This window comes from Gopherus evgoodei, unplaced genomic scaffold (assembly GCF_007399415.2).
Source record: "Gopherus evgoodei ecotype Sinaloan lineage unplaced genomic scaffold, rGopEvg1_v1.p scaffold_39_arrow_ctg1, whole genome shotgun sequence".
Classification (NCBI taxonomy): Eukaryota; Metazoa; Chordata; order Testudines; family Testudinidae; genus Gopherus; species Gopherus evgoodei.
In genome coordinates this window covers 3,428,380-3,441,014 of record NW_022060060.1, presented here as the reverse complement: position 1 = coordinate 3,441,014, position 12,635 = coordinate 3,428,380, and the positions used below count along the sequence as shown (strand labels likewise).

General features: G+C 59.4%; 1 protein-coding gene across 1 annotated transcript in view; it reads right to left on the bottom strand.

The window, feature by feature from the left end:
* The window catches only part of SUPT16H (SPT16 homolog, facilitates chromatin remodeling subunit), a 14,684-nt gene extending 2,049 nt beyond the window's left edge, over positions 1–12,635 (bottom strand). Inside the window, exons 1-23 of the mRNA XM_030545761.1 lie at positions 12,499–12,635; positions 9,983–10,075; positions 9,660–9,830; positions 8,590–8,742; positions 8,280–8,426; positions 7,898–8,049; positions 7,420–7,592; positions 7,142–7,232; positions 6,769–6,842; positions 6,318–6,430; positions 5,955–6,020; positions 5,479–5,577; positions 5,108–5,223; positions 4,535–4,688; positions 4,059–4,186; positions 3,605–3,740; positions 3,350–3,476; positions 3,159–3,277; positions 2,882–3,007; positions 2,174–2,286; positions 1,844–1,919; positions 1,407–1,576; positions 42–171 (exon numbers count right to left, since the gene is read on the bottom strand). Coding sequence (XP_030401621.1) covers positions 42–171; positions 1,407–1,576; positions 1,844–1,919; positions 2,174–2,286; positions 2,882–3,007; positions 3,159–3,277; positions 3,350–3,476; positions 3,605–3,740; positions 4,059–4,186; positions 4,535–4,688; positions 5,108–5,223; positions 5,479–5,577; positions 5,955–6,020; positions 6,318–6,430; positions 6,769–6,842; positions 7,142–7,232; positions 7,420–7,592; positions 7,898–8,049; positions 8,280–8,426; positions 8,590–8,742; positions 9,660–9,830; positions 9,983–10,075; positions 12,499–12,564 — 2,793 coding nt within the window. The 5' untranslated portion in view covers positions 12,565–12,635. The remainder of the gene's footprint in view (positions 1–41; positions 172–1,406; positions 1,577–1,843; positions 1,920–2,173; positions 2,287–2,881; positions 3,008–3,158; positions 3,278–3,349; positions 3,477–3,604; positions 3,741–4,058; positions 4,187–4,534; positions 4,689–5,107; positions 5,224–5,478; positions 5,578–5,954; positions 6,021–6,317; positions 6,431–6,768; positions 6,843–7,141; positions 7,233–7,419; positions 7,593–7,897; positions 8,050–8,279; positions 8,427–8,589; positions 8,743–9,659; positions 9,831–9,982; positions 10,076–12,498) is intronic.

Sequence of the window (12,635 nt, the reverse complement as noted above, 5' to 3'; positions counted from 1 at the left end):
TCTCCAGGGGAGTCAGAGTCCCATCCCCCTACCCCCCATACCTCTCCCTCAGGCTCCAGGAACGACCAACCCCCCTGCTCAAAGAAGCCTTCAGGGTCATCCACAATCGTCTTCATGATTTTGGTCCAGTTGAGGGACTGCACCCCCTCCGTGTACTTCAGGTCACAAGAGCTAGGGAGAAAGGAGAGATCAGTATTGGGTCCCAGTGGATGAGGGGACTGGGACTTGGGGGAATGGTATCAGGAGGCTCCAGAGTGGATAAATTTTATGTAAAACTAAACATGTTTACTTACTTATAAAAAAATAAAGTATTTAAAATTATGACAACCTATGTTCAGGCCTATATTTACTATAATCTATTTACATTAAATTTAATATTTTTATTCAGTAAATGTTTACTACCAACTTTTAAGGAAAGTTAAACCACTGAACTGGTGGAAGTAGCTGGTCAAGCACTTGGAATCACAGTTTGCTGAAGGCCTAACAAGCTTTTAATAGCAGTACCCTCGTCTGCAAATGCAGAGAAAATATTTTCTTCATGTCAGTGCATTCAAAGTTCAGTTCAATGACTAGTTTTCAAAGTTGAAAAACCTGCTGGGAAGTGGAAAAGCTTCCCTTGCTTAATTGGTTTTAAGTGCAAAACATGTTTAGATAAAACTTTGATATACTTTTTTTGCCTGTATCCTGCACATTAAGACAGTTTATTTAACTAATAAAAAAGCATTTTACAATAGATTTGTGCATTTTTAAATTGAATTTGAATTTCTATCCAAATAGAGCTTGACACTAACCAGAAGTAAAAAATCATCTTCAAGATATGGATCACTCACCATTTTTTCACAGAATAAAACATGTAAAATGAAGAATCTGAGTGACACGTAAATTGCTATCATTGCTTAAATAACTGTGTATAGATACAGCTAGTATGTCCTCCTGGGCAGCAAGAAGAACTAAATGTAGTGTAAAGGCTGTATTCAGCTGCAGATCAACTTGGTTTAATGGTTACCAGCCAATGAGAACCAACCTTTTTTTAGGGGGAAAAAACCCTAAAAAGTACAAATGCAAAAACACAATTAAAATTGATTTAAATCATGATTAAAAACTGGCGATTTAAATCATTCCACTCTGGGAAGCTCTGGGGCATCAGAGTCCTGGTGTGTGTGGGGTAGGCACCAGGAGAGACGTGTGGAGGGGGAATTTCCAGTTGATGACATTGGTAGGTAGTGAGGAGGCTGGGAACTGGGATCAGGGGGAGCTGGGGGATCGGTATCCTGGTGCAGTAGATCTCAGTGGAGCGGTCGGGGGGTGGGCACTCCTCAGTGGGGACCCCCCAGTAGATGGAACTGGTGGGGGATCGGGATCCTGATGAGGTAGGTATTGGGGAGGGGGACGGTGGGGTCACTCACTTGAGCCACTCCTTGATGGGGTCGAGGGAGGCCACAGGGATGGCATTGATCATGGTCACTTTCTTGCTGTAGTCCTTGTAGACGATGACCATGTCAAAGTTCTTCAGGTGGAACTGGACTCGCTCAAAGTGAATGAGCTCCACCTCATCCAGCGTCACCACGAACGGAGGCTGGAGGGGAAGGGTGGGGTCAGGCCCAGGATGGAGACAGCCCCTCACCAGCCCTGTGACAGAAACCCCCTGCCAATGGGACCAGTAATCACAGGGGACCGAGCTGCACCCCATCCCTTCCCATCCTATAGTGCCAGCGCTTGCCCTGATCTCTGCCCACCCCCGTAAGCACCCAGGCGGCTCCCTTGGGACACAGGTTTGTGCCAGGCCCTGGGGAGGGCAGGGACTGGGTTGGGGGGCATGAACAGGTCCCCCACGGACACTCACCCACTCAGTGCAATTCACCAGGGCACTGCTGGTTGGCTGGAGCAGGCAGGTGCTTCTGTAGGGGGCACCATTGAACCTGCCAGAGAGCAAAGCGAGCAAGGTCAGTGAGAGCCACGGGGCAGACTTGTGTCACAGACTGTGTCCACAGGGCCCAGGGCCACAAACCCTCAGGTCCCGGAAGGGCACCTCCACATCCCTGATCCCTCCCAAAGGCCCCGCAAGGGCATCCTCCATGCCCTTACTCCCCGACAGGGCAGCCGCCATGCCCCTGCTCCCCTCATCCTTAGGGGTGCTGGAAGGGCACCTTGAAACCCTAGTTCTTCCCCTTACCCCAGGTCCCGAAAGGGCACCTCGAACTCCAGCTCCTCCTTGGTCAGAGCCTCCACCTTCTCGATGAAATTCTTAAAGGCCGTTTTCAGCTTGTGCCTCATCTCGCGCTCCATCTGTGTGGGACACAGGGACATCAGCCAGGCTCCCGGGGAGAGACCCCCCTTCTGAGCCCCCCGCCTCCATCTGCGTGGGGCACAGGAACATGAGCCAGGCTCCCGGGGAGAGACCCCCCTTCTGAGCCCCCCGCCTCCATCTGCGTGGGGCACAGGGACATCAGTCAGGCTCCCGGGGAGAGATCCCCTTTCTGAGCCCCCCGCCTCCATCTGCATGGGGCACAGGGACATGAGCCAGGCTCCTGAGGAGAGACCCCCCTTCTGAGCCCCCCGCCTCCATCTGCATGGGGCACAGGGACATCAGCCAGGCTCCCGGGGACAGATCCCCCTTCTGAGCCTCCCGCCTCCATCTGCATGGGGCACAGGGACATCAGCCAGGCTCCCGGGGACAGATCCCCCTTCTGAGCCCCCCGCCTCCATCTGCATGGGGCAGAGGAGCCCCCTAATGTACCCCCTCGCTCTCCATCTGCAGGGTCAGCACAGCCTCTTAGGGACAGAGATCCCTCCTCTCAGTCCCCTCTCATCTCCCACTCAATCTGCAAGGGCAGCAAGGTCAGCCTGGAGGCTGAATCCTCACCCCGGCACCACATCTCACCTGCTCCGCGTAGAGGTCATCACGGTCATGCATGTGCTGGTGCTTGCCCAGGTCTGTGGTGATCTCGCCCACCTCGGTGTAGAACTGCACATCTGTGTGCCGCTTCTTCCCAAACATGATGGCGTTCTGGGGGAGTGGAGGGGAGGCATGAAGGCTGCACTGTCTCTCACACCCCACACCATCCCCCGGATCAAACCCTGCCAGAGACCCCCCCAGCCCTGCACAGAGCAGGGCAAGACCAGGCCAGGAGGTGGTTCCTGGGGGCACAGGGCCCTACCTTGAGGTGGAAGTGCAGCACAATGATCATCTCCCCGTCGCAGGGCTGAAACAGGGCGTGTTTGATGTTGTTGTACAGAATGTCGACCTTGTCTCCTCGCACGGACGTGAAGCGGAAACCTGCCCAAGAGACAGACAGTGAGAGGGGACCCTTGGGCTGGAGCTGAGCGGGCTGGGGAAAGGGGCCCCTACCATTGACATGGGCCTCCAGCGAGCCTTGCATCCTCTTCTGAGCGATGTTGGGCCGGATGTACAGGTCCTTTAGCTTGGGGTTGCTCCGGTTCAGATTAATGATGAGCGAGTCTTGCTTGACGATGCCCTAGAGAGACACGAGGAGAGCCAGTGAGTGAGATCCCACGGAGCACTGAGCCCCAGGTCTGGTAAGTGTCTCTGCCTGACATCAGGATCTGGGGCCAGCTTTCCCCGGGCTCCCCACTCCTGGCTCACCTCCTTCTCCTTCTCCTCCGCCTCCCGGGTTTTGTAGCGTTTCTGCACCTCCTTGATGATGCGGAAAGCGTTCTGCAGGTTGAGGGCTGGCACCGTCTGCTCACCTGGCGTCTTCATGTTGGAGGCACGATACGTGCTGGGGGAGGTGCGGTGAGCAGTTACTGGGTGTAACAGCACTGCACGCCCAGGGCATCCAGGTGCCCAGCCCCCACAGGACGCTGGTGCCCAGTCTCCCCGCTGCCCCATGCAGCAGGCTGTCAAGCTCCCCCCTGTACAGAGGCCAAGAACCCAGGTCACACAGCCAGAGTATGCCAGAGCCAGGAGTCCCAAGTCCCAGCCCAGCCTGGGGCTTGAGGGGGCTGTAGGGCAGGAGTTGGAGAGGCCCCCGGGGCAGTGCAGGAATTGGGGAAAGTCTTCCAGGCAGTGGGCAGAGGGTGGGGAAGGGGGCACTCACATCTCCTTGACGAAGGTGGCCTCGGGGTTGGGGAAGATGTTGCCCTCGTTGCGACCCAGGGCACTGCCCGGGCAGTAGAAGTTGATGCGCAAGTAGGTGTAGTCACCCTCCACCGACATGCTGATGTTCTGCACCACAGGAAGGTTGGGGGTCAGTCAAGCTGTGCGCCCTGAATGCAGCTGGGGCCTTCTCTGTACCCCGCTCCCACCTGTAAGCAACCCCCCCCCCAGCTCCACTCCCCAGAGCTCCTGCCTGTTAACCCCCCACTCGCCAGGGCTCCTGCCTGTATGGCCCCTAGAGACAAGGTCTCTGGGGGAAAAGGCCCCCACTTTCCTTCGAGCTGAAGAACCAACACCCTCCTCAACCCAGCAGGTTTCCTAACCCTCTCCCTGTCCCGTGTGCTGAGGAGTCACCTCCCTAGGCTGACGGTGGCCACGCAGAAGTATGCAGAGTCCCCATTACCCAGCCCCACACACCTTAATGGTGGCGATGTGGAAGGGCGTGGCGATGCCAAAGACTGGCATGATGACAGTCTCGTATTTCTTGTCAATGTAGATTTTCATCTCCCGGATGTGCGGCTCCTTGGGCATCAGCGATGGGTTCTTGTAGGAGATGTTCGATTTGCGGGCCCTGGGCGGGGCGGGGAAAAGGTGAAACACCGCACAGCCCCCGCCCCAGGGCTCCCAGATATCCAGCAGGCACACACAGCTTCCCTCCGAAACACAGAACAGCTCCCTGGAGTCCCCAGATATCCAGCAGGCACACACAGCCTCCTCCGAAACACAGCACAGCCCCCTCAGATATCCAACAGGGGCGCACAGCCTCTTGGGGTCCCCGATATCCAGCAGGCACACACAATCTCCTCTGAAATGCAGAACAGCCCCCCGGGCTTCCAGATATCCAGCGGTCACACACAGCCTCCTCCAAAACACAGCACAGCCCCCCAGGGTCCCCTCCCACTCACTTCTAGAGTCACTGCCCTCCCTGCCCCCTGAGGTCCCCCCACTCACTCCTAGATTTGCTCTCACCCCAAGTTCCCTCCCACTCACTTCTGGATCTGCTGCTCGCCCTTCTGCTCCGTCAGCCGCCGCTTGGCCTCCTCGTTAAGCTGCATGGCCAGCTCTTTCTGGTGGGCTCGACGCTTCTCCTCTGCCGTGAGCTCGTTCTGGGGGGAGCAGGAATGCGAGTGAGGCATAGACCCCAGCTCAGCAGCCTAGCCACCACCCTGCCCCGAGCCAGCCCTGCAGCCATAAGGACCACTTATCCCCAGTCCCATAGGAGCAGGGCCCCCAGCGCCTCCCTTGTGGGAATTAGCTCCCTTAGCCCCTTCTGAGCCGCAGGACCCCCGACAGGTGTCCCATGTGGGCTCTTTAGCCCAACCAGCCCTGCCCAGCTCCCCATGACAGGAGGGGAACTGCACCCGTGTCCGCTCTGTCAGCAGTGCTGCTGCTCGGGAGCTGCGCCCCAGCAGGTCTTCAGCCTCGTCCTTCTCCTCCTCTTCCTCCTCCTCATCTTCATTCTGTGGGAGACAGGCAGAATAGTCAGAGCTGCTGCCCCCACCCTCTACACCTCTGCCCCAAAGTTGCCCTGTACCCTTCATCCTCCACCCCCCGGGAATTATGCTGGGGATGTTCTGCAGAATACAAGCCAGCGAACGTCAGACCAGAGGGTTGTAACGATCCCTTCTGCCTTAGGACCTACAAATCTATGAAATTTTGCCACTTTGTCCCCCAACATCTCCCCAGTCCCACCCCCACCCAGCACCTTGGGGACCTTCTGTCGTCCCCTGCCCTCCTCCATGCAGAACTCACTGCCCCTGAAGCATGGGAGACCCCCAGGCCCTGCTCTGATATTGAGTCTGTCTTCCCTCCACCTTTCCCACACTCCCAGCCTCACCTTGAGGAAGATGCCAACGTTCTTGACTTTCTTCTTAACAGAGGTCAGGATGGTGGCCGGGCCGTCCTTGGACAGTAAAGGGAAAGTCAGAGGGGGGAGTGGATGGCAGCCCATAAACCCACATGGGGAGAGAGATGCAGAAAATACTCACCTTGTATGCCCCCCATCCACCAGCACGTTGCCCCCCAAATAACCCTGCGCGCCTCCCATCCACCAGCACAGTGCCCCCCAAATAACCCTCCATCCCCACCCCCCACACTCACCAGCATGGTGCCTCCCAAATAACCTTGAGACCCCCCCCCCCACCTCATCCACCAGCATGGTGCCCCACAAATAACGTTGCGACCCCACTCCCACACCCACCTCATCCACCAGCACGGTGTCCCCAATGAACAGTGCATATGTTCGCTCCTCTGGTTTCTTCCCCTCCTTGTTGGTCAGGTCGGAGAAGCCCACGTTGATGCTGAATACCATCCCTGCCAGCCAGATGGGAAAGAGGGTGACATGGCTCAGAGGGGGTCCAGACTGGGATGGCAGGGCCCGGGGGACATGCAGGGACGGCAGCTGTCACCAACCAGTCCACATGCACAGGGAGCAGGGCGCACGGAGCTATCCCCTCCCCTCAAAGGCTTTAGGGGAGCCCCTCGCCTGCAGGAGAAGGGCTGCATGGGGGCGTGCAGGGCCTGGGTATCTGACTGTGAGGACAAGGGGGGTTTCTCCCCATAACTGAGCTGGCTCTGAGGGCATGGGGTTGTGATGACATCAGTGGGAAGGGAGCTGTGTGTGAGTGTGTGTCTGTAGGGGGTTGTCTTACCTTTCTTGAGCCGGTGCTGGTTCTTGCTGTTGATGACGAGGGAGCCCTCTCTGAACTCGATGCCCATGGCAAATCTGGGAGGAATCCAGAGAGCAGATGGGTTACCCATAGCCACCCTCTGGCCCTGACAATGCTCCCTGCCCTACACTAGCTGGACAGGGATTGCAGGCACCACTCCAGCAGGAGCCTGGTGCCTAGCCCCTAAGCCAGGCTGAGCAGTGCAGGCCCTGGGCGCACGGGGGCTGGGCTGGAACCTGGAGCAGGGTTCTCTTCCCCTAGGTCCTGGGTGCTCACCCTCAGCAAGCTCAACGGACGGTGCAGGGTGCGCGGTGCATGTGGGTCTGTGTAATGGGAGTTGGGGGCGGTTTCTTACCCCAGGTTCTTGGTGATCTTGTTTAAGAGCTCTGGCTTCTGCTTCTTCACCACATCCATGACGGCAGCATAGACCTCGCACAGCTTCACGCCTGGGGGAGTCTCAGCATGAGCACCAGGTGGCGCGATGTCCTCCCCTTCCCTCCCACGTGGGCCAGGGCAGCATCATGTCCCCCCTCCCCTGCCGGGGCGGGGCAATGCGACATCCTTCACCCCCCCTCCACCCATGAGACAGCATGACGCCCCCCACACTTCCTCAGCACCCCCACCCCTACTCACCATGCCGCAGCTCCTTGAGCAGCTCCTCCTGCAGCTGCAGCAGAAAGGTGTAATTGTCCTGCACCTCCTGGGGCGGGTCCACCATGAGCGTGCGCACCAGGTTGGAGCAATAGGATTTGTAGCGGATGCCCATGGCACAGGTGATGGCCCCGAAGTGCATGTGGTTCTTGTCACTGGGGGATGGACAGAGAAAGGCGCATTTCGGGGAGGCGCTAGTCATGGGGTGTCTGGGGGCTGAGCCAGGAGTCCCTGGAGCTTGGAAAAGGCAGGGCCAGCCAGACCAACCCAACCCAGCCAGCAGCACCAGCTCCCCGACTCCTCTCTAGAGGCCAACCGTTCCCTTTCAGCCAACAAGTCTCCAGCATTGGGCGGTTCTCGGGGAAGCGAGGTTGGGCCCTGGCCCTGGCCTTACTGCTCAGCAGCGGTAGGGGAGGATATTGGGGTGGAAGAGAGGGTTAGGAGCCCTGTTGGCACCGACCTGACAACGCTGAACTTGAGGTTGTAGTTGCCGCCACTCTGGATGATGGGGGGATAGCACATCTCCACCGTGGAGGGGTCAGCCCCTGACAGGTACTTCTTCTCCTCGATGGCCTTCTCCACGGACTCTGCCAGCTTGCTGTGCCGCACTTTCTGTGGGGCACATGGAGACTTCAAGTAGGAACAGCCAGACGGACTGCATGATTCGCCCCCCCCAGACCCCTCCCATTCGCGGCTCACCCCCCACCAGCCCTCCCCTCTCCCTGCTGCGGCTCGCCCCCCACCAGGCCCCCCCTTCCCAGCTGCGGCTCGCCCCCCCCCCAGCCCCCCCCGCCAGACACAGCTCACCTCACTGCACCCCTGGAACCTCCCTACTCTCTCACCTCGTCAGCATCGACAATCTCCATGACCCGCTCCTTGAAAAATTTGTTAAAGACCTCAGAGGTGATGGCAGCCGCTTTGCGCATCAGATTCAGTTCCCCATCCTCCTTCACTGCAATAGTGTAGGCCACGACTGCGCTGATGTCTACCTGCTCCAGAGACAAGGAGGGAGTGAGGGGGGCAGGTAGAGCTCCCCACATCCCTGCCTCAGTGTAAGGCCACAGCCGCACTGATATCCACCTGCAGAGCCAGAGCCGGGGGAAGGGAGGGAACAGCAGCAGCTCCCACCCACCCACCCTGCCCCCAGCTCACCTTCTGGAAGCCCTCCTTGCTGAGGCAGTCATTCCAGCTCTTCATGAACTCCCCGGGGAACCTGTCCTTGCTGAAGACCCCGATGCGCTTCCCGCTCTTGCTGCCCTTCAGCGCCTCGATCATCTTCTCAAAGTTCCCCTTGTTGCTCTCATTCTACGGGGTGCAGGGGCAGGTTAGTCCCCGAGAGGGGGAGTGGCGTTAGGGAGGCGGCAGCTTGCATCACCAGAGCCCGTTTGCTACCCCTCCCTTCACCCTGCCTCCCCAAGCAAGCCATAAGCGTAAGGCCCTCACCAGCTCTCCCTCCAGCCCGGCCCACCACACCATCAACATCCCCCAACTCCTCCATAAGCAGCGACCTCAACCTCCTCCCAGCCCAGTGTACACAACCGTCAACTTCCCCCAACTCGCATGGGCTCAACCTTCCCGTAACTTTCAATGGGTAAAACACAACACCCTCATAGTCATTCCACAGCTCTCCACCCCTCAGCATGCACCACCCTAGTCCAGTCCAGCCCGGTCTGGTCCCCCTGCCGAGCAGCACCCCCAGCCACGCCCGGCCCTGTCTGGACACCCCGCTGCACAGCGCCCCTAGCCTCATTTGGACATCCGGTCACGCAGTGCGCCCGGCCCCGCCCTGACACCCTGCCGCGCAGTGCCCCCAGCCACGTCCGGACACCCCGCCACCCAGCACCCCCAGCCACGCCCGGCCCCATCCGGACACCCCACCGCGCAGTGCCCCCAGCCCCATCCGGACACCCTGCCATGCAGTGCCCCCAGCCCCGCCTGGCCCCATCCGGACACCCCGCTACACAGCGCCTCCAGCCTCATTTGGACATCCGGTCACGCAGTGCGCCCGGCCCCGCCCTGACACCCTGCCACGCAGCACCCCCAGCCACACCTGGCCCCGTCCAGACACCCCGCCGTCCAGCGCCCCCAGCCGCGCCCGGACACCCCGCCGCCCAGCGCCCCCAGCCGCGCCCGGACACCCCGCCGCCCAGCTCCCCCAGCCGCGCCCGCAGACCCCGCCGCACAGCGACCCACAACAGCCTGGCAGCGTGCAACACACTTGCCTTCTCCCGCACGAGCAGCGTGATGGCCGGCACACCATTGGCGTTCTCACTGCCTTTGCTGTTGGCAATCTGCTTCAGGAATTCCACCTTTTTCTTGCTGGCCATGAACAGAATCTTGTCCTCGCAGAAAACCATGATGGTGTCGGTGAGCTCGTAGCCAAAGAGCCACGTCTGCAGGAAGGGGAGCCGTGAGGGAAAGGAGTCACCCCCCATCAAAGATTCCCCTCCACTCCCCGCGAGTGCTACCCCAACCTCCCCTCTGTTCAGCGCTTTCCTCATTCCCAGCCTCAGCAGCATCCTCCACGGATTTCCCTCCTACTGACCTGCAGGGCAGTGGACTTGGCATAGACAATCTCCTCATCCACCCCCACGGAGACAACGATAGCGTCGACATTGGCATAGTCATCCTCTCCCTTCTGCAAGGGAAGCAGAGGGAAATGAGGGCTGGGGTGTCTCCCCCACTAGCTGCCCCAAACCATGTCATGCTAATTAGAAAGGCTCATTTGACCTCTCTGGGCTTTCAATGATCTGTAGCCTCGGAAGGGCAGCCCAGGACTTCGAGGAGTAGGGAACAACCCTAATGTTGTGATACAAACCTGAAGAGTTCTTAGAAAGGACAGAGCAGAAACCGAAGGGGAAGATCGTGGATGGACAATGAGAAAGGAAGAGCGGTTAGCAGAGATGAATGAGAAAGGAGACAACAGCTGACTACAAAATTGGACAGAGAAGACTGTTTAGCCTAAGGGAGTTAGAGACCCAACCTGCAAATCAATGACTGCTGGGCACCTAACTCCCTTTGAAAGTCCTAGCCTCTTACTTGGGCAGAGATGGCCTAAGCTACCTGAGGGATTTGGATACCCTAATCCCATCAAAGTGAACAGAACTGGCATCCAAATCCCCTAGGCATGTTAGAAAAGCTGAAACTCATGGCACATTTCTAGGCCCTGGGTAGCAGAGAAAAACCTGGCAATGTGACTCATGTGCTACCCAAAGACCTAGAAACCAAACAGCATATTTAAAAAGACAAATCCCCATTTTAGAGCCATCTCGTGATTTTGGAACATTTGGGGCTGGCAAAAGAGCTCAAAGGATCAGCTCACCACTAACAACCCCTAGGCCCCCAAATCAAGGTAGGAGTTCCTAGTAGTCCAAATTATTTATCCAGCCCCCATTCCTGTAGTATCCGAGCGCGTCGGAATCAAACATATTTATGCCCGTGCACCCCTGCGGAGTAGGGCAGCGTCCCCATTGTACTGGGAGGCTAAGGGACTGCTCCAAGCTCTCACAGAGAGTCTGTGGCAGAGCAGGAAGTTGAGCCCCCCCCCGCTCCCCCAGTCCCAGGCTCCTCTTCCCATGCACTCTTTGATCTTAACACAGCTCTGGTTGCTGCTCCATCTTCAGCTCTGTGCTTAGATCACAAAACACTCAGGGAGGCCTCTTCTGTGCAGCATCTAGCGTGATGGTGCCCCAGTTCCCTACTGGAGGCTGCTCCATGTGCAATCAACAGGGGCTGGGGGGAGGAAGCAGAGCTCAGAGCTGGGCACTTCACCACGAGCAGCCAGTGGAACTCCTCACCACTAGAGCCCCTCATGGATAGGAAACTCATTGCAACACGGTACCTCTCAATTGCAGATGAGAGCATTATGCTGGGTGGGAAAAGATAACCCCTAGACTCCAAAATGGCTCCTCACTACTACCAGTGCCCAAATCCCCCTGCCCCAGGGAGCCCTTGGGGCCAATTCTGAGCAGTGACCCCTTCCCCTGGACATGCTGCCTTGCTCCCAGACTGAAAACAGGAAAACAAAGTTAGGGGACAACCTGTGGGTAAGGGAGAAGTTAGAACCCCCCCCCCCCAGATGTTGGGGTAGGTGGGCCAGGGTGTCCCCCCCCTTTCTGAACTGAATGGACTGTGCTGGGGGGGCCCAGGCCTAGCACCAGCCAGCGGGGGAAGGTCACTCCCTGAGAGGATGAACTAGGGAGTTCTCTTGATCCTCAGGGCATCAGCGAGGAAAAGGGGACCCCCTACAGCAGATCTCGGGAAAGGTTCCCCAGCAGGGTCTCCCCTAGAGGTGTTGCAGGACAGAGAAGACCCCTGGCTCAGGGGATGGGGAGCACTCAGACTGGGAAACCCAGGAGTCTCTGCATGGTGGGTGTCCCGGGTGGGGTCCCCACGGTGGGTCCCGGTGTCTCAGGGGCTGGGGTCCTGGTGGAGGGTCCCGGGTGGGGCACCCAGAAATAGGGCTCCAAAAAGTCCCAGGGGCTGCCAGGGGGGCAGGGACAAGCGAGGCCGCGGGGGGAGGGGGGCAGGGATCAGCGAGGCCGGGGGGAGCGGGCAGGGAGATCCCGGGGGGGAAGGGACAAGCGAGGCTGGAGGGGAGGGGAGCAGGGATCAGCGAGGCCGGGGGGGAGGGGAGCGGGCAGGGAGGTCCCTGGGGGGGGGGCAGGGATCAGCGAGGCCGGGGGGAGCGGGCAGGGAGGTCCCGGGGGGGCAGGGATCAGCGAGGCCGGGGGGGATGGGGGGCTCCCAGGGGGCGGGTCCCGGGGGGGGGCAGGAAGGTCCCGGGGGGGCCCCCGGGGGGGCAGGGATAAGCGAGATGAGGAGGGGAGCGGGCAGGGAGGTCCCGGGGGGGGGGCAGGGATCAGCGAGGCCGGGGGGAGCGGGCAGGGAGGTCCCGGGGGGGGCAGGGATCAGCGAGGCCGGGGGGAGCGGGCAGGGAGGTCCCGGGGAGGGCAGGGATCAGCGAGGCCGGGGGGAGCGGGCAGGGAGGTCCCGGGGGGGGCTCCCAGGGGGCGGGTCCAGGGGGGGGGCAGGAAGGTCCCGGGGGTCCCCGGGCCGCACCTGCCAGTTGCCATAGAGACGCTTGACGCGGCGGTAATAGGCCTCGCGGTCCAGGCTCAGCGCCATGGAGACTCCGTCTCGGCTCGTCCCCGCGCTCCAGGCCCTGCCGCGGCCCCTCGCCCCCGGAAGCGCTTCCT